Raw genomic sequence first — 19,624 nt, 5'->3', positions numbered from 1 at the left:
TTAACTTAACTATGATTGGTAAACATATTATTTTATTTAATAAAGATTGTTTTTTTAAATATCACTGGATTTGTAAATTTTAAAAACTGCTATTCTACTTCAGATGTTGAAGTCAGCTAGCTGTTTTTGTTTTTGTCATCACTTATGAATGGGGTGCACAAACAATCTGCGCTACGTATATATTAATTTACTAGATTGCAGCCAATGATCGCATTGCAAACACTGCACCGTTATATATATATATGTCTGAATCCCCGAAGGGGAACTGTGTAGCGGGTGCGGTTGCCATGTAAATTTCGATAAGTTTTTCGCTCAAAACATTTCGCTCATCACAAGCGGAGCGATAAAGTTGACGCCTCAGCACAACAATAGAGTGAAAATAAAATAGGAAAAAGCTGGGGAAAGTTGTGCCATTAATCAAACATGGCTTGCAGTTGCAGCCCGCTGTTCTTTGTGTTTCTGCGTAAGAATCTGCTCTATTTGCGATGCAACTTCCTACCGCTGCTGTGCATCTTCACAGGCTTCATTGGAGTCCTCACTGGCTACTTGCACTGGTCAACAAAGCCTGTACAGCACCGATTGGAGGAGTTTGAGCCCAAAAATGAGGTTAGCTGATAATGATATCATTTGCCCTTGGCTGTAATATATTTATATATGTTTGTATACACACATATGTTAACAGTTAGGTGCTATCTGCAATTTATATGAAAACCCATGACCGCAATTTAACACTAATTTGATCATTTTCACTTGTCAGATAGTACTAAAAGAAACGTATTTCCCCGGAAATGAATTAGATTACATATACTATGCACCCACCTCCTCGAATGTGGAGGAGATCGTGGACCTCCTCCGACTGGATCTGGGGATCATACCGGAGCGTAAGTCCAAAAAAATATATGTTAATGATAGTCTATTTTATGAATAAGTTGGACTATAATCTTGCATTTGAATTTGCCATCTTTTAAAATAAAATGTCTCCTTAAAACCATTTTTAAATTCCAATTTCAATGTTTAAATTTGTTTTAAATTTTAGTGCTAGCTAAAAAATTCTTTTAAAATTCTTTTTAATGCAATATTTGTGATGATAACTGCGTGTAGTGTTAATTTTATTTTATTGGTTTTACCATCAGCGATTCTTGTAGGGGTTGAGCTAATGTAGAGAAATTTTCTAAATTCACACATTTTTAATTAATTTATAATTTCTCCCTTAGGACTTCGGGCCTACAACAACAGTTTCGAGATGCAGCTGGACATGGAGCAGCAGTGTCGGGAAAGCTGCTTTGCTATCAACTTCAACCAGGTGCCAAATCGAGGCTCTGAAGGAAAGTTTCAATTCAGCCTTAGCTCGAACCAAATGCGAATTTCGCCCAAGAAGCGCTATGTAAACGACGAGGAGATTAATCACCAGAAAGGTGCGTTCCCCGAAATGATCACCCTTGTGTTCCCTTGTTAACGATTCCACGCTTTGTTCTTTTCTTTCAGATGACGATGATTACATACGGGCGGGGTTCCTGACCCTTCAGCACATACTGGACAAACAGTACATGAAATACCAGGAGCTGGACAAAAACTACGAGGTGCTGGTCAGCTCGATGCCGAATCTTGAGGTTACTAGCATGGATAGCCATCGGCTGATCTACTTCGGTACCCTGTGTAGCATCCTCTTCAAAGTGGTTTTGCTGAGCACCTTTGTGGTGCCCTTTGTGGAGGAGAAGCAGAACGGGCTGAAGGAGTTTCTCAACCTGGTCACGCCCATGAGTTTTCTCAACGGCCTCACCTTCTTCCTCATTCGCTTCGTGTGCTACATAGCGCTGATAATTTATGTCTTGGTCGTCGGTTATGTCTTCAAGGCACTGGGACTGATCTGTTTCGCTTATGTGGCGGTGTTGTTTTTGCTGTATATATTGTCCACCATGTCGTATGCATATCTGATCTCTGTTTGTTTCCATTCAGGTAACTAGATATCTTCGATATCCATTCTGTTTTTATTGATTTTTCTTATTTTCCTTGCAGTTTTCTATGCCAAGATCGGCGGCCTGGTGATGTTAATCATTCCGTATGTGTTTTCCTTCGTTCGAAGCTGGGCCACATCGCTGGCCTTTGTCTGTTTTAGCACCAATGCCTTCTTGGAGGGACTAGATGTTTTTCAGACATTCTCAAATAAGCGTAAGGATTTCCTTGAGTTGCTATTTGTAGCTTTGCATTATATTTCCCGACTGGCTTTATTTTGCAGATCGCGAATTTGGGGCTGCGGATCTTTTTCGTGAAATCAAATACGATTCCTATAGGATGTTTTCGGTCTATTTTGTGCTCATTTTCCAATCCTTTTTGTACGCTCTGCTCTACAATTACTTGGGTTGTGTGTATCCCGGGCCTGGTGGCCTAAAGCGACCAATTTTGTTTTTCCTAGACGTAAGTACCAAATGTAAAATTGAATGTCGGTCTCGGTTTGGAATTGTCGTACTTCTCTCCCAGTTCTCCTATAATTTTATTATGCGGGTATATTTTTAGATTGGTTTTTTGTAGCTAACAAATCTTGGATATAATTTTAAAAAGAGCTCGGTCGAATGTCGCATTTTTCTTTTCGCTGTTTTAAGTCGGTATTACTAACGTCGGTCTTTCGGATTCGGTAAGATTAATTAAGTCTATTCTTTGGTTGCTTTGAATTTGCTTCTTATTTAGTTTCGCCACCGGTAAGACGAACAAATCTCGCTTTTATTTGAATTCGGTAAAATTGCACTACTTTATTTCAGTTCCTTTATCGGTTGCGTGTTCTTATGTCGGTTATTATCGGACATCTTACGGTTTCGGTTACGGTTTGAGTCAATGGTATGTTCTTCGAGAGGGTTATTTACCAATTTTAAATATTTTTCTTTTTTATTTTAGCCCAAGACATACCAGAAACGACAACGGAATGAATACACGACAGCACCCCGTGGCACCCACGCCATTATAATCACCGAGTTGTGCAAAAAATTCCAGACAAGTAAACGTGAAACGCTAATTTCGGACAACTTAAATATGACAATCAACAACAAGGAGATCACAGTTTTATTGGGCCACAACGGTGCTGGCAAGACCACGATGATGAACATGATAATGGGTGAGCAAGGAAAACAAATCTTAGTAATAAACCAACTCATGCTGATCCTCTGACTTTTCCAGGACTGGTGCCCAAGGATTCGGGCAAGATTATAGTGTGCAGTGAGCGCGACGTGGCTTCCTACCGCCATCTGATTGGCTTCTGTCCCCAGCACAGTGTATTCATGAGCTACATGACCTGTCACCAGCACTTGGAGTTCTTTGCCCAGCTGCGTGGAGCTCGTCGCTCGGATGCCCGTGATTGGGCATATGAGAAGCTAAAGAAACTGGGTTTATATGATGAGCGAGACAATTACGGTCGGAATTTGTCGGGGGGCATGAAGAGACGTCTATCCCTGGGTATCGCTGTTGCCGGAAATACCAAGTAAACTTTAGATCTATTTTCTTAAGGAAAACTTCTAAAAATTCGTATATTTCATTCACAGAATTGTAATCCTTGACGAACCTTCATCGGGACTAGACATTAACTCCCGACGTGAACTGTGGGATATTCTTTTGAATTTGCGCAAGGAAAAGGCCATTCTGGTCACCACCCATTACATGGAGGAGGCCGAAGTCCTTGGGGACACCATCTGCATACTGGCCAATGGCAAGCTGCAAACCACTGGGGCTCCGTTGGAATTAAAGCGCAAATCGGGCATTGGTTATCGCTTGAAACTGGAGGTCAAAGACTTTATATTCCGCGAAAACGAAATAATGGAAATAATCCACGACTTTGTACCAACAGCCAGAGTTTTGGTAAGATACTAAATTGATATTTTTATTTATGGGCCTATGCCTAAGCTCTTTGAACTTCGAACAGAATGTGGTGAAGCCAACTGTCTATATTTGTCTGCCGTACTCCTATAAGAGGTGCTTCTCAGAAATGCTACACAAGCTGGAGACAAAGACCAATCAGCTGGGAATAAATACAATTTCAATGACCGACACTTCCCTGGAGGATGTTTTCCTACGGTAGGTTTTTGGGAATAAAGCAGACATAATTCATAACAAATGCCTTGACATTTGCAGATGCGCTGGGGAGCAGGATCAAGTTGACACTCCGGATGGCTCTCGAAATGATGCACCTCTACTGACCCCCTACAAACGATTGACCAACCAACCCATGCAACCCAGTCTGCAGCAACTTTGGATGGCTGTGTTTTACAAAAAATGGACATTTATATCCAATGAGTGGTTATACTCGCTGATAATGGTATGCATTATACAATCAACAGTCGTTTATGGGACTATTGAGTGCAGTTACATGATAAGGGAACTTTGAACAGCGATAGCAATGCATTATGTACTCTTCCCCCTTCCTTTCCAGCTGTGCATTCCCTTTGTTAGCGTTTGCTGCGCCATACTCGTGATGCACGCCATGTCCATAGTGGAAAACGAGGAGGCGTTGCCCCTGAGACTCAGCCAGATGGGCACTGGGGTTATATACATCCACAATCCGACGGGCCACCATGCCCAGGTGGAGCAGCAGCTGCGTCAACAGATCGAACTAAGTGGAATCACGGCGAAAACAATGCAGCTGCGTGGGAGCAATGATGTGAAAAATGGTGGGTACTCCCGCATCGTGCTAAAAATATTAATTACTATATTATTTTGCTATAGAATCCCTGGAATTGCAACGCGATAACTTGGCTGACTTCCTGGAACAGGTGATTGGCATTATAGACATGTATGGCGGTGGCCGTGGCACGGCGGATACGCCCCAAATAGAGATCTTCTACTCGGGAAATCGGTACCACAGCTCTGTGGAGCTCATTAATCTGGTGGACTCTGCAATGCTGAAGCTACAGCTTCCACAATCGGATATTGAGACGACCTACGTGCCCATACGTCGATTCGTTAGCGATATTAGCCCTTCACGGCTGGAATACTATGCGGTCATCGTGTCCGTGGGCATGTTCTTCTTCATGTTCTACTTCATCTCGCTGCCGTTTCGGGAATATGCCAATGGATTCCGTCAGCTGCAAACCATGTCGCGATTTACTTATTGGCTGGCCCATTTCGTCTTTGATATGCTGCTCCTGGTCTTTGTTTGCTCCTTACTATTTCTTCTGCAATACTTGATAATGCCCGCCGAGCTCTACTCCAAGGTGGAGCTGAGGGTCATTGTGTTGAGCATCTTCTTCTACGGCTGCAGCTACTTGCCCATTCTCTATGCCCTGGGCAACAACTTTAAGTCCATCTCCACGATATCTACGTACTTGCTGCTGATGCTGATTGTTTCCGGTAACATTTGCATTTTCACACTTTAATTGGTATTGAACAAGTATAAAATATGATGTCTTTCCTTTAGCAATTGCCCCCCTGATCACCTCCAGCAATGCGGCGGCCATGAAACTGCACGAGACCAAGATCGCCTTCCTCTGCTTTCTGCCCGACTTCAATCTGAACCACCAGTTGCGAATCATCAACGAGAACTTCATTGCCCGACGTCGTTCAGCACAGGTTAAGAACTTGGGCTGCGAGGAGACATTCTTTGCTTATGCCATCGCCGTGTGTGTCCTGGTCATGGCTTTCTTTACCATCGTCTTGGAGCACAAGTATCTGCGTCGACGCATTCATGATGGCCTCTGGAATTGGACATTCCAGCAAAAGAAGAGCAACTCAACGGGCACCATGCCCAGCACTCCGAACTCGGTCATCGATGATTGTGCAAAGGAGGAGCAGCGGGTTAAGGAGCTGATTCAGCGGGAGCCGCACAACAATCCACTGATTGTTAGCAATCTTCGCAAGTGTTACAAGGAGAAGGTGGCTGTGGACGGATTGAGCTTTGCTGCAGACCCCGGAGAGTGCTTTGGTCTCTTGGGCGTGAATGGAGCGGGGAAGACGAGCACGTTCCAGATGATAGCAGCCAATTTGCCACTCGATGGAGGCAACATACACATCAAGGGCATTGAAATTCGCAAGGATGAGGTAGCCTATCGTCAATGTTTTGGCTACTGCCCGCAGTACGATGCCCTGAATAAGTTCATGACCGCCGAGCAGTGTCTGCACTATATGGCCATGCTGCGAGGCCTGAGTAACACCACCGAGGGGCCAGCCAGCGTTAAGGAGAACGTAAAGTACTGGCTGGAGAAGATGCATTTGACCAAGTACCAGCAGGTGCAGGTGCGCCACTATTCGGGTGGTACAAAGCGCAAGCTGCTGGCCGCAATGGCCATGATCGGATCACCCACCTTGGTCCTCCTAGACGAACCCACCACCGGCGTTGATCCCATCTCGAGACGGTTTCTCTGGCAGTGCATCAAGGACTTTCAGGGCGAGGACCGCACTGTGGTGCTCACGTCGCACAGGTAAGGAAATTGACTTGGGTTTTTTCTCATAAGTAAATTTATAATATTTTGCAGTATGGACGAGTGTGAAGAACTATGCAATCGGTTAGCCATCATGGCACATGGCAAATTCAAATGCCTGAATAACATCTGTGCTTTGAAGCGATTGAGCGGCTTTACCATAAAACTGAAAATGAAAGAGGAGACGGAAACGGACGAGAATGTGAACACGATCACAGGCACTCTGAAGGCTCAGTTTGCCGGACTGGAACTGCGCGAAAGCCATGCCGGCACACTCACCTACTTTGTGAGCACCCAGGAAAGAGCAGTCCAATGGTCGGATGTGTTTAAGATAGCGGAGGACTACCTGACCGACCGGCTAGGTGACCTCGTGGCGGACTATTCGGTAAACGAGTGCACCTTGGAGGACATCTTTCTCAAATACGAGAAGCAGGCCAAGTCGCAATCAGTGTCGCGACAATCGTCGGTGCAACGAAGTCCGGTAAACAACTTTGTTTAGGGCGGTTTCGAATATCACAAGGATTGAGCACAAGACTGCCGTCGTGGGTATCGAGCACGAACTTTCCACGACACCATCTATCCATCTGTATAAAATTCACTTAACCGCGTTCCCCGGCCAGTATTCACTTCAACTAAGAATCTCTTTGCTCATAACTAGCTAATCCTCGCGACGGCGGTCATTTGGGCTCAGCACTGTCGCCGGGACTCTTCTACTTAACGTATGTATGTGTAAAGTCTAATCTAACTAAACAGAGACATCATTTTTGTGCGCATGAAATGTGAAACAAATATATTTAATATTAATTATAAATATTTAAATACAAAATAAAAAAGAAATTTTGAAAATTTTATAGTCGTTTTAAATCTAGAACATAAATGGTTTTCACAAAACTATATGTAAACTTAACTAGTTATATTTATTTCTTAATAAGCCAATGTATAGTTTTTAGGAAAAATAAAACTTTAAATTATATATTTTTAATTTCCAAATGAATCTGATAATGCCACAATCGACTTTAGAAAAAAAAAGAAGTGGGTGTTCAATTTTTAAAACATTAAATCTTATAATCATTTACTTTACAAAAAGTAATATAAATTAATATGTGCTACATTACCATTACTTTACCAATTTTTAAATTTACGCGCCAGATCCAGATCCATATTTTTCAATAAGACCTCCTTACACGTTATAATTTATTTTATATATATTGTAATATATATTTTTAGCGTGTTTATGGAATCTATTTTTTTTAATATGTTAGTACATTTTAATAATTAATAATAAAATAATAAATTAAAGTCAAATAAATCTCAGCTAGTGTAGAGTGGCCCTAGGGGTTAGTCCAATAATAATTGGTTATATTAGACTTTTGGCACCTGGCCACACTAATTTAGCGTTTGTTTACAAAATAAATGCCGAAATCCTGTTTAAAACCGATAATGTCGCGAAGTAAGATTTGGAAATACTACGATAAATTGGATCGAAATTCTGCCCAATGTCAGCTGTGCGAGAAGGTTATCAAGACCTGCGGCAACACATCCAACCTGATGAAGCACATGAAGACTCATCCGAAAGTGTAGGAAGTATCCGAAGTTGAAGCAGCCTTTGCTTATTTCTGCCTAATTTACAGTGATCTCTTCGATGATAAAACGGTGGTGGTGCGGGGCATTTACAAGCGACGCGAACAGGATGACCTCAAGCGAACGGTGATGCCCTTCAAAGAGGAGTCCACCGACTTCCACAGCGAGCTGTTGTTCAAGCCGGCCAAGGACTCTGGCGGCTTCATCGAGCTGCAGCCCCATGGACCGGGAAAAAACAATTCCGAGGATCACATCGCCGTGCAGAGCGTCGGATACGCCTGGGTTAGTCCGGATGCAGCGATCTCTGGAACAGAGACTGTTAGCGCCGACGACATCATCGAGTTCGAGCCCAAGAATGAGCAGGAAGACCTAGCCAAAAGTTCCTTTCAGCAGATTCAGGATCTACCACTCCAAGGAGATGAGTAAGTTAGCCTTGTTCTGGTTGAAAACATGACAGCGTCTCAATTTTGCTTTTCCATAAACTTTAGCCTTGAAATGCCAGTGCTAAGCCGGCGTTCCTTCTACCAAGAGATGGCCTTTTTCGTCTGCCGCGACCGCCATCCGCTGCAAATTATCCAGGGCGAAGGATTCCAGCACCTGTTGAAAGTACTCTGCCCCACCTACAAGCCTCCCAGTGTGGCGGAACTGGAGCGGTTCATCTGCAGAGAGACACAGCTGCAGAGGTCCAAGCTTCGTCAGCAATTGGCCACTGTGTCCACCCTTAGCCTCAATTGCTCGATGCACACAAGGGCCGAGGGTCAAAGTTGGCTTGAATTGGTGGCCCACTTTCACGATGGACGGCATCTAATCTCTCGAACGCTTTCTGTGCAGACACTACCTGAATCCTTGACATCCGGCCATCTAGTAGATTGCATGGAGCGTGTGTGTCAGCGTTTCGACATCAATAAGTCAAAGATTACCTGCGTGACGACGAGAAGTAATCGTCTGCTAGAAAACGCAGTGACCACCTTTCTGAGCGCCAAACATCATGTGCCATGTTTCGCTGACCAGCTGAATTTGCTTTTGGAAGCAGTGCTGCAGCGCCCCGAGATCCATGGCTTATGCGAGAAAATCCGTACCTATGTGGAGGCTGACCGACAGTCTGAAGAGCCCAGCTCACAGATCAAGCTTCAGCTGGACACGATGCAGCGACCCCTTAGTACCTACGATATGCTAGACCAGTACCTGAAACATTCATCCGTTCATGTGGAAGAGCCACCTCCACTTTCGCCTGAGCAGATGGACTTGGGCCAGCAGTTGCTAGACGTGCTGAGACCAATGACCAGCTCCATGCGTGAGCTCAGTCGAACACCTTATCCGGCGGCTAGCAAGGCACTGCCCATGGCCCACACCCTGATCAACGAACTAAAGCAGGAGAAGAGTTCGGAGCACAAGGTGGCCCAGGAGGTGCGCTTGTTCATGGGCAAGCAGCTGGAGGAGCACTTCGAGGGCATGGAGAGGAACTTGAACTTGGCCATGTCAAGTCTGCTGGACCCGCGGTTTCGCAATATTCCCTTCCAAAGAGGAGCCCTGGTGGCCAAGTACATAACGCAGCTGTATGACATGATGCAGGCGCATGTGGACAGCGGTCAGGCAGTAGTATCCGTAGACCATGGCAACTTCGACATCTGGGCGGCGTTCAAGACCTTCTCGCACGAGAAGCAGCAGCTCATCAACGGTAACAACGTCGCCGACGCCGACGATGAGATATCCACCTATTTTTGCGCCGGCTTGAGCACCCTGCAGGCGGATCCCTTTCAGCTCTGGCAGGAGCTGGCGCCAGCACATCCCTTCCTGTATTCTGTGGCCCAAAAGTACCTGCACATTCCGGCAACCGCACTGTCCCCATCGAGACTTTTCACCGCAGACGGGGCTGTGGTGACAGAACAGTATGCCAGACTTCTTGAGAACAACATGGAGAACGTCCTCTTTATGGCTGATGTTCCGACGGATGAGTGGCAGATATAGCGTAGGCATAGTCAATTCCCGCCCTACTTGTAGCATTTAAGTTTTCCACTCTTCAGATATCTCTTATTAATAGCAAATGTATCTGTAATTTAAGTGTGGTATAATTTGTTGTAATATTTAACGATTTCGTTTAATAAAACATGTTCATACACACATATGGACATAAAATCAAGAATCTTTTACTTATTTGTATAAATAAAAACATCAATCATAGTATTTTAAATCAGCCTTACTTTGTTTGCCAATTATAAAATTTAAAATATTTTTAATTCTATTGCAGTTCACATTTTTTGTTATCACAAAAAGCCGTTTACAGTTTAAATAGTGGTGTTACCAGGCAATAACAAAAGATAATGTTAGAATACAAAATACCGAAACATACTAGAAATTGTTCAACACTGCTTGGCTCAGTAATTTTGGGTCAACACATTTTCCCTTCACGGTCACACTACTGATGACGTTTTTTCGCATTGTATTTTGAAGTAAAAATAATTGAAAAAGTGATAGATTTGCAATATGCAAACGCCCACGAGACGCTAGAAAACACGTCGAGTGCCGTCAGACGACAACGCAACCGTGAGGAGCACTCCGCGCAGCTGGCGGAGCACCCAGAAGGCAGCAGCGAAAGTTGCGTGGCTTTCGTTTCCGGAATCGGAGGGCAGAGGCGGAAGAGGAGGGTCCGGACGAGGAGGAGGAGGGATAGAAACCACCACCACCACCCAGCGGATACGACCTTGGGAGTGGCAGCGGCCCAATATGCACAACAACTCCACGAAGACCAAGGAAATGTTCATCGTGCGTGCTCTCGAGAAGATCCTTGCCGACAAGGACATACGGCGCTCTCACCACTCGCAGCTGAAGAAGTCCTGCGACTCGGCTCTCGAGCAGATCAAGGCGGAGCTGATCAGCGCTGGTCAGATCGCCGAGGGCAATGAGCTGCCCTGCGCCGCACTCCCGCTGCCCAAGAACGATGCGGCGAGCATCATCAATGCGGAGACCTACTTCCTGCCCTTCGAGCTGGCCTGCAAGAGCCGCTCGCCCAGGATCGTGGTCACCGCCCTGGATTGCCTGCAGAAGCTTATTGCCTATGGCCACTTGACGGGCTCCATTCAGGACTCGGCGAATCCCGGGCACCTGCTCATCGACCGCATCGTTGTTACCATCTACGGCTGCTTCAGCGGTCCCCAGACCGACGAGGGTGTCCAGCTGCAGATCATCAAGGCCCTGCTCACGGTAGTCACCTCGCAGCATGTGGAGATCCACGAGTTCACGCTGCTGCAGGCCGTGCGCACCTGCTACGATATCTACCTGTCCAGCAAGAACCTGGTCAACCAGACCACGGCCCGCGCTACCCTCACCCAGATGCTGAACGTGATCTTTGCCCGCATGGAGAACCAGGTGTACGAGCTGCCACCGCGAAATTCCAATTCCAGTGCAACCATCAATGGAAGTATCCACTCAGAGGACTGCAATGGCAGTGTAGAGGAGACGGCGGGGGATTCCGACGAAGTCATTGCCTCCGAACTGCTGGCGGAGATCATATCAGGTGCGTGGCACTCGGTGGCGGGAGTTTGAGAAGCAGATACAATGTTGCTTCTTCAGCGGAAGCTGTTTTCTTTTAGTATTCATATCAGTAATGTTCCGATTTTTATTCCTAATCAAGGAGAACACAATTTAGCTTTTATTTATTTCATTAAATTCTTAAATTTTAAACTTAGAAAATGTTAGAGAGCATTTATATAGGCAGATCAATTAATTTGATAAAATTGGGCTTATCAAAGGGAATGTTTTATGTGTATTGCCCTATAGTCTATGACGGCATTTCATTGTCTTCCCCATGAGTCAGCATAGAAATTTCCACGATAAGGTGCAACATTAACTGCCGCTCCCCCACCCCCACCTTTATTTTCATCATTGCGCAACAATAACGACGATTTCGTATTTCAGCTGCCTACAATGAGGCCATGAAGGATCAGGAATCGTTGGGAGAGCCGGAGCCCACTGTCAATGGCAACGACTACTCCTCGCACTCGGATCACGACAGTGTCGAGCTGCACAGCGAGAATGATGCAGTGGTCACGGCCAAGTTCACGCACATCCTGCAGAAAGATGCATTCCTCGTGTTCCGCGCGCTGTGCAAGCTTTCGATGAAGCCCCTGCCGGAGGGTCATCCGGATCCGAAGTCGCACGAGCTGCGCTCCAAGGTGCTGTCGTTGCATTTGCTGCTGCTCATCCTCCAGAACGCCGGACCGGTCTTCCGCTCCAACGAGATGTTTATCATGGCCATCAAGCAGTACCTCTGCGTGGCCCTTTCCAACAATGGAGTGAGCCTGGTGCCAGAGGTCTTCGAGCTGTCGCTCTCGATCTTTGTGGCTCTATTGTCCAACTTCAAAGTGCATCTGAAGCGCCAGATCGAGGTCTTCTTCAAGGAAATCTTCCTCAACATTCTGGAGGCCAATTCGAGCAGCTTCGAGCACAAATGGATGGTTATTCAGGCATTGACACGGATTTGCGCCGATGCCCAGTCGGTGGTGGATATCTATGTGAACTACGATTGTGACTTTTCGGCGGCAAATCTTTTCGAGCGACTAGTCAACGATCTTTCAAAAATCGCCCAGGGTCGGCAGGCCCTCGAATTGGGCGCAAATCCCATGCAGGAAAAGTCGATGCGCATTCGCGGCCTGGAGTGTCTCGTTTCCATCTTGAAGTGCATGGTGGAGTGGAGCAAGGACCTGTACGTTAATCCCAACATGCCAGTTCCCGCTATGCAGGTGCAGTCGCCAACGACCACGGAGCACGATCAGGCGGACACCACCATTCAGACCATACACAGCGGCTCCAGCCACAGCCTCAACTCGAATCAGGAGCAACTGCAAGATCTGCCCGAGGCGCTGGAGGAGCGCAAGATGCGCAAGGAGGTGATGGAGACGGGCATCGAGTTGTTCAATCGGAAACCGCAGAAGGGCGTGCAGTTCCTGCAGGAGAAGCAGCTGCTGGGCGCCACATGCCAGGACATTGCCCGTTGGCTGCACGAGGACGAGCGACTGGACAAGACGGTGATTGGCAATTACCTGGGCGAGAACGACGACCACTCGAAGGAGGTGATGTGCGCTTATATCGACGCCTTCGACTTTCGCCAGCTGGAGGTGGTGGCCGCCTTGCGTATCCTGCTCGAGGAGTTCCGGCTGCCTGGAGAGGCACAGAAAATCGATCGCCTGATGGAGAAGTTCGCCAGCAGGTACTGCGAGTGCAATCCGCAGAATCAGCTATTCCAGAGCGCCGACACCGTCTACGTGCTGGCCTTCAGCATCATCATGCTGACCACGGATCTGCATTCGCCGCAGGTCAAGCACAAGATGACCAAGGAGCAGTACATCAAGATGAACCGCGGCATCAGCGACAGCAAGTCCGATCTGCCCGAGGAGTATCTGTCCTCCATCTACGACGAGATATCCGAGCACGAGATCAAGATGAAGAACAACTCGGGCATGCTGCAGCAGCCGAAACCCACTGGCAAGCAGCCATTCATCACGGAGAAGCGCCGCAAGCTGTTGTGGAACATGGAGATGGAGGTCATCTCGCTGACCGCCACCAATCTGATGCAGTCTGTGTCGCACGTCAAGTCGCCCTTCACCTCGGCGAAACATCTGGAGCATGTGCGTCCCATGTTCAAGATGGCTTGGACCCCGTTTCTGGCCGCCTTTTCGGTGGGCCTGCAGGACTGCGATGATCCGGAGATCGCGACGCTCTGCTTGGACGGAATCCGATGCGCCATTCGCATCGCCTGCATCTTCCACATGTCCCTGGAGCGGGATGCCTATGTCCAGGCGCTGGCCAGGTTCACGCTTCTGAATGCCAACTCGCCCATAAACGAGATGAAGGCCAAGAATATCGACACCATCAAGACACTCATCATGGTGGCCCACACGGATGGCAACTATTTGGGCAGCAGTTGGCTGGACATCGTCAAGTGCATAAGCCAGCTGGAGCTGGCCCAACTAATTGGCACTGGGGTGCGTCCGCAGTTCCTTTCCGGGGCGCAGACCACGCTCAAGGATTCGCTGAATCCCAGCGTAAAGGAGCACATCGGCGAGACGAGCAGTCAGAGTGTGGTAGTCGCCGTCGATCGCATTTTCACCGGCTCCATGAGACTGGATGGTGATGCAATCGTGGACTTTGTGAAGGCCCTTTGTCAGGTGTCGGTGGATGAACTGCAGCAGCAGCAACCGCGGATGTTCTCCCTCCAGAAGATTGTCGAGATCAGTTACTACAACATGGAGCGCATTCGTCTGCAGTGGTCGCGCATTTGGCAAGTCCTGGGGGAGCACTTTAATGCGGTCGGGTGCAACAGCAACGAGGAGATCGCTTTCTTCGCCCTGGACTCACTGCGTCAGCTGTCGATGAAGTTCATGGAGAAGGGCGAGTTCAGTAACTTCCGCTTCCAGAAGGATTTCCTGCGTCCCTTCGAGCACATCATGAAGAAGAACGCCTCGCCGGCTATCAGGGACATGGTGGTGCGCTGCATCGCCCAGATGGTCAACTCCCAAGCGCATAACATCCGTTCCGGCTGGAAGAACATCTTCAGCATTTTCCACCTGGCCGCCGGGGATCACGAGGAGCCGATTGTGGAGCTGGCCTTCCAGACAACAGGCAAGATTATTGGGGACCTGTACAAGCGCCAGTTCGCCATCATGGTGGACTCGTTCCAGGACGCGGTGAAGTGTCTGTCGGAGTTCGCCACCGCCCGTTTTCCGGACACTAGCATGGAGGCCATCCGCCTGGTGCGCACCTGCGCCCAGTGCGTCCACGAGGCGCCTCAACTGTTTGCGGAGCACGCGGGCATGGAGAACGACGCCTCGGTGGCGGAGGAGGATCGTGTGTGGGTGCGCGGCTGGTTCCCCATGTTGTTCTCCCTCTCCTGCGTCGTCAATCGCTGCAAACTGGATGTGCGCACGCGCGCACTGACCGTTCTCTTTGAGATCGTGAAGACATATGGCGAGAGCTTCAAGCCCAACTGGTGGAAGGATCTGTTCAATGTGATCTTCCGCATCTTTGACAACATGAAGCTGCCGGAGCATGTCACCGAGAAGTCCGAGTGGATGACCACCACCTGCAATCACGCCTTGTACGCCATCATCGATGTCTTCACGCAGTACTTTGATGTCCTGGGCCATCTGCTGCTGGAGGAGCTCTTTGCCCAGCTGCACTGGTGCGTTCAGCAGAGCAACGAGCAGTTGGCGCGATCGGGCACCAACTGCTTGGAGAACCTGGTCATTTCCAATGGCTTCAAGTTCAACGAGTCTACCTGGGACAAGACGTGTCAGTGCATCCTGGACATCTTCAATGCCACGTTGCCGCAGGATCTGCTCAGCTGGCGGCCGAAGGCACATTCCAGTAACAATCTTCCCCAGGAGCACAACCACTTCGAGGCGCTGCACATCCGGTGTGTGGTGCAGCTGGAGCTGATACAGACCATGGACAACATTGTCTTCTTCCCGGCGACATCGCGCAAGGAGGATGCCGAAACGCTGGCACAGGCTGCCGCCGATTTAACAGGCGGACGGAACGGATCGCAGTCACAACTGCTCGAGTGCCAACGCGAGGAGCAGGGAATGTACGGCTATTTGAGGACCCGGCAACTGCTTACTCTGGCCGACTGTCTGATGCAGTCGCACCGGTTCGCCAAGCGATTCAACTCCGACCACGATCAGCGCAGTCTGCTGTGGCGGGCCGGGTTCAAGGGATCCGTGAAGCCCAATCTGCTGAAGCAGGAGACCTCGTCGCTGGCCTGCGTCCTGCGCATCTTCTTCAAGATGTACGGCGACGAGAACCGACGCAGCGACTGGCCCGGCATCGAGCAGGAGCTGGTGCAGGTCTGCAAGGAGGCACTGGGATACTACCTGAGTCTGCAGAGCGAGGCGCACCGAGATGCCTGGACATCGCTGCTGCTGCTCATCCTGACGCGCCTGCTCAAGATGTCCGATGCAAGGGTGAGTTGGGCATTCGATTAAATGCAAAGAAAGTGCACTGATAAAAAAAATAGTGTATCCAAATATATTCTCAATTCAAAACGCGGGTTTTAATAAAAATTTTTTCGAAATTGATTCTAATATCTAAAATTTTAACCATTTTTAACTTAACTAAAATACACTTTAAGCAAATAGCAACTATTTGGAATCTAATATTTTTCACTTTAATTAAAATATTTTAAAAATTTTATCAGTGCACAGAAAGAATATCACAGTATATAGTTTTATCTTCGTAAATAATTAGAAACCATATCCTAAATGGTTGCTAAATACCATACAAGAAGAATGAGTTCATGAACTTTTGACTAAACTATTAGCGTTCTAATATTTAATTTATAATCTAGCAATTTAATGCTTAACCACTTGAACCATTGCATAATTGTACCTTTTTAAATCAATTTAATGTGTAATAAAATGTATAACATTTCTTCTTTCAGTTCGCCACCCACGTGTCCAACTATTACAGCCTGCTGTGCGATATGATGTGCTTCGACCTCAAGCCCGAACTGAGAAGTGTCCTTAGGCGTGTGTTCATGCGCATCGGTCCAGTATTCAATATAATGAGCGTTAAATAGTCACGGAGGAGCCTCAGCCAGCTGGCTAGTTGACTCGGCCATGTTAATAGATCGATCCTCTCGTCCCAAACTCCGAAACTCCCAACTCCCCTCAAATCGTAGTTCATAGAGCACCCAATTGGTTCCCTCGGCTTTGTTGTTATGTTGGCACTTATTCATACATACGAGTACATATATATTTTTATTATATTTATAAACAATACATAGGCAGAATGTAATGTTTATTAGGCTTAACAAGAAATGTTGTTGTTTTTTATATATAATCATACTGATGGGTATGCTATGTAAGGCTTTATTGTGTGCGTGTGTATAGTTTCCTTCAGTTACGAATTTGGATTTTGTTTTCCCTGGTGTAACCACACTTTAACATTCACCTATTATCGATTAGAGTGTAGTCTAAATACCGATTAAACCAGCATTATGTGCAGCCTGTATATTGCTAGTGTTAATTTAAATCAAAATCTATATAAATATATATATTTCAAATATACAATATAATTCTATTAGCAATGCGAGTTGCGATCCATTGATTTGTTTTATTCTTCGATTGGACTCATCGTGCATATTAAGATCAAGGTATGTGATCTGATTATAAGCAACAATCTATAGCATCACCTAAATTCCAAATTGTATTCAATTCAAAAAACATCACGCGTTATTCAGTTTGTCCAAAAATCTACAACAAACCCAATTAAGTGCTTGGGAATGGGTGAATATTCTTTTGCAGTCTCTCGGCATCTGTCCAGTCTTTGGGCACAGATTTATGGCATTTTTATTGCACCCGCCAAATGTGCCACGAATTTATTTAAATGATGGCGAGAGCTTCATGATTTTTGGCTGGATATCGGCAGAAAAAATGGGTATTGGTCTTGGTGAAGCATCTTCACTTCGAAGTGCCTGAAAATGATTTGAGCAATGAAATTTAGCAGACAATGAATGGCCTTTAAAAAATTATATTCTCTGTATGGAATGAGCTTATTTCTTATTAGAGTTAGAGAGGCCATTGGAATATTATAAAATCAATATATTATACATCTTGAGAAAATTCTTAGCCAATCAAGACTAATTTAAATATTAATTTATTTTAGCAATAAACCAACGTTAAAGTCTTTGGTGACAGCTCTTTAATAGCTTTCAAAGGTAATTTTCGCTATAGAGGGAATGAGTTTATACCTTGTTTAAGTAAGAGAGGCCATTGGAATATTCCCAGTCAATTTTATCGTTTTGTTTTTGCCAAAATTCGTACCTTAGTCAGTGTCCACATGACTCGGAGTGATATTTTTCGTGCTGCTTTGTTTGTTCGCCGGTTAAATAAATCGATTAACACGCACCACCTGCAAACTGCCCGAATCTGAGATGATCGGGTAGAAATCAATGGGACTTTGTGCGAAAAAGATTTCTGGGATTGCTGGATTTCCGTATGTATTAAGTGTGTGAGCTTGAAATTCTAAGGCATATGCTAATAGATCTTGTTAATATGTCAATTCCAGTGGAAACTTAATCACGCTCTCGATTTCTGATTTGATTTGCGAAGTTTCACATTGGTAGGTGTTAATTGGGGGCGCTTACGTACATAGAGGAAGACAAATATTTTGTATAGATGAGTATCTCTATATCTTTACCACCTAATATCCCAAAAATCTCCGCCGAATCCCAGTTGTGCTAACAACAAACTGGGTTCGCGATCTATGACAAGACACGCAGTCACTTACTTTATATGCCTTATAAAAAGAGAATTATAGCGCTAAACAGTTGCTGGCATAACAAAATAAATGAAATCCTTAGCCACGCGTGTTTCCATCCCAGAAATAATTAAAGAAATAAACATGATCCGATTATACGAGAGGTAAAGAAGGCAAACAATGCTTATGATGATGATTAGCTAACAAAAGCGCAGCAATTTTGGTTTTGTGTCACTGAGAAAGTTCACGACTTTTCGCCTTTACCTTGAAAAGTTGGTTGAACTGTCTGAAGTGATAGTTAACCTCCCAAGATTAGATTTATCTAACTAAATGCCCAAACATAATCCTCCGACATTCTGGTAAATATTTCTTTAAACTATTGTTGTTTTTTGTTTTTCTTGATGCTTATTTGTTTTGTATTTATTTTATGTAAGATTAATGTTTTTAAGATTTCATTTACAACGCAATAAATAATCTCATGTGCTTGAAATTAGGAAAAGTTATATGAAAAAGGATTGGTCTACCATAACTTTATGGATATATAAATAAAAATTTTGAAAAGACAGCATTAAAAAGATAATTATTTTATGAATTTCAAATCGGTTTATGGAAGGGAATGAACAAGCAAATATGTGCACCAATTTAATGGTTGTTCAATTAAAATAAAGCTTGGTGCTTTTTTAAATTTAATCAGTGTGTTTAGCTACAAAAATTATGAATCAGATGTGCTTCTTCTAAGTGCTCCCATTCCCGACCAAAAAACTTTGTATGTCACATGGGTTCAGTTAATTGTCATTAACAATAATTACTCGACCTTGAAGTGGGCTGTCCGAGCGGGAGCTTAAATCAAATTCCAGCCAGATACATTCCCATTTTCACTTCCATTTCCATTTCCATTTTGCAAAAACGTCGAGCCGAATGGCAAAAGGCGGAAGCGAACGACTAGAAATTGCACGTGAGTTGGGGTCGATGAGATGATGGGGGGTTGTGGGTGGACGAGGGGGTTTAACAAGGGGGCAGAACGCTGTAAAGCGCAAATAATAATACATGGTTAATTAGAAAAAAAAACCAGCTCGGTATAGGGAAAGGTGGGCGATAAGATTTAAGCCAAGTGCAAACAAACGAAGATTTCACACGCGCCGACTTAATTGCGCATACGCAGTGTTGTCCCAGGGGGAGCAACAAAGATAGCCCTGATCAAAAAAAAAAAACGGTGAGGATAGCAAAGCTTGCCGAACAACAATGGTTAAGTGTTAGTCTGTGAATCCGTGCAACCAATTTGACCCATTGTGCAGCGCAGAGAACACAAAACAAAAGCGGCGCAGAATTGAAATTAGTGACAAATTTTGTGCTTAACTCGCTGAAGTGGCTACGTGCTACGCGGTGACTGT

The 19,624-nt window shown here is 45.7% G+C and overlaps 3 protein-coding genes across 6 annotated transcripts; all 3 read left to right on the top strand.

The window, feature by feature from the left end:
- Nucleotides 1-155: 155 nt before the first annotated feature.
- On the top strand, nucleotides 156-7,207 carry LOC128262124 (ATP-binding cassette sub-family A member 2). 4 transcript variants are annotated; one of them, XM_052996199.1, is made up of 15 exons: nucleotides 171-606; nucleotides 758-881; nucleotides 1,215-1,415; nucleotides 1,486-1,956; nucleotides 2,017-2,169; nucleotides 2,237-2,415; nucleotides 2,890-3,106; nucleotides 3,169-3,469; nucleotides 3,531-3,843; nucleotides 3,908-4,059; nucleotides 4,117-4,300; nucleotides 4,415-4,652; nucleotides 4,708-5,331; nucleotides 5,399-6,398; nucleotides 6,453-7,207. In XM_052996199.1, the coding sequence occupies exons 1-15, from the start codon at nucleotides 424-426 to the stop codon at nucleotides 6,895-6,897; spliced, it is 4,785 nt and encodes a 1,594-aa protein (XP_052852159.1). In that variant the 5' UTR covers nucleotides 171-423; the 3' UTR covers nucleotides 6,898-7,207. The 4 variants fall into 4 exon arrangements, with proteins under 4 accessions (XP_052852162.1, XP_052852159.1, XP_052852161.1 ...); XM_052996201.1 differs by lacking the exons at nucleotides 171-606; nucleotides 758-881; nucleotides 1,215-1,415; nucleotides 1,486-1,956; nucleotides 2,017-2,169 and adding an exon at nucleotides 2,757-2,832 and having other exon boundaries at nucleotides 2,379-2,415; nucleotides 6,453-7,206; XM_052996200.1 differs by lacking the exons at nucleotides 171-606; nucleotides 758-881; nucleotides 1,215-1,415; ... (1 more) ...; nucleotides 2,017-2,169; nucleotides 2,237-2,415 and adding exons at nucleotides 2,556-2,632; nucleotides 2,757-2,832 and having other exon boundaries at nucleotides 6,453-7,206.
- A 558-nt stretch (nucleotides 7,208-7,765) lies between these two features.
- Nucleotides 7,766-9,990, top strand: LOC128262131 (E3 SUMO-protein ligase ZBED1). The gene is made up of 3 exons (XM_052996215.1): nucleotides 7,766-7,975; nucleotides 8,030-8,401; nucleotides 8,468-9,990. Exons 1-3 carry the CDS (start codon nucleotides 7,812-7,814, stop codon nucleotides 9,945-9,947), a joined length of 2,016 nt encoding a protein of 671 aa, XP_052852175.1. The 5' UTR covers nucleotides 7,766-7,811; the 3' UTR covers nucleotides 9,948-9,990.
- Nucleotides 9,991-10,364: 374 nt separating this feature from the next.
- Nucleotides 10,365-17,049, top strand: LOC128262123 (brefeldin A-inhibited guanine nucleotide-exchange protein 1). Its single transcript, XM_052996198.1, has 3 exons — nucleotides 10,365-11,493; nucleotides 11,895-15,937; nucleotides 16,414-17,049. Exons 1-3 carry the CDS (start codon nucleotides 10,704-10,706, stop codon nucleotides 16,549-16,551), a joined length of 4,971 nt encoding a protein of 1,656 aa, XP_052852158.1. The 5' UTR covers nucleotides 10,365-10,703; the 3' UTR covers nucleotides 16,552-17,049.
- Nucleotides 17,050-19,624: the final 2,575 nt, after the last annotated feature.

This window comes from Drosophila gunungcola, unplaced genomic scaffold (genome assembly GCF_025200985.1).
Source record: "Drosophila gunungcola strain Sukarami unplaced genomic scaffold, Dgunungcola_SK_2 000001F, whole genome shotgun sequence".
In the NCBI taxonomy this organism is placed as follows: domain Eukaryota; kingdom Metazoa; phylum Arthropoda; class Insecta; order Diptera; family Drosophilidae; genus Drosophila; species Drosophila gunungcola.
This window is presented reverse-complemented; position numbering and strand designations above follow the sequence as displayed.

What these genes read in the sequence shown, in the direction of transcription:
- LOC128262124 (XM_052996199.1), top strand. Translation starts at nt 424, where the DNA reads ATGGCTTGCAGTTGCAGCCCGCTGTTCTTTGTGTTTCTGCGTAAGAAT. An exon ending in TCTGGGGATCATACCGGAGC is followed by an intron (nt 882 to 1,214) that starts GTAAGTCCAAAA and finishes TTTCTCCCTTAG; the next exon opens with GACTTCGGGCCTACAACAAC. An exon ending in TCAGACATTCTCAAATAAGC is followed by an intron (nt 2,170 to 2,236) that starts GTAAGGATTTCC and finishes TTTATTTTGCAG; the next exon opens with ATCGCGAATTTGGGGCTGCG.
- LOC128262131 (XM_052996215.1), top strand. Translation starts at nt 7,812, where the DNA reads ATGCCGAAATCCTGTTTAAAACCGATAATGTCGCGAAGTAAGATTTGG. An exon ending in ATGAAGACTCATCCGAAAGT is followed by an intron (nt 7,976 to 8,029) that starts GTAGGAAGTATC and finishes CCTAATTTACAG; the next exon opens with TGATCTCTTCGATGATAAAA. An exon ending in CTACCACTCCAAGGAGATGA is followed by an intron (nt 8,402 to 8,467) that starts GTAAGTTAGCCT and finishes CATAAACTTTAG; the next exon opens with CCTTGAAATGCCAGTGCTAA.
- LOC128262123 (XM_052996198.1), top strand. Translation starts at nt 10,704, where the DNA reads ATGCACAACAACTCCACGAAGACCAAGGAAATGTTCATCGTGCGTGCT. An exon ending in GCTGGCGGAGATCATATCAG is followed by an intron (nt 11,494 to 11,894) that starts GTGCGTGGCACT and finishes TTCGTATTTCAG; the next exon opens with CTGCCTACAATGAGGCCATG. An exon ending in TCAAGATGTCCGATGCAAGG is followed by an intron (nt 15,938 to 16,413) that starts GTGAGTTGGGCA and finishes TTCTTCTTTCAG; the next exon opens with TTCGCCACCCACGTGTCCAA.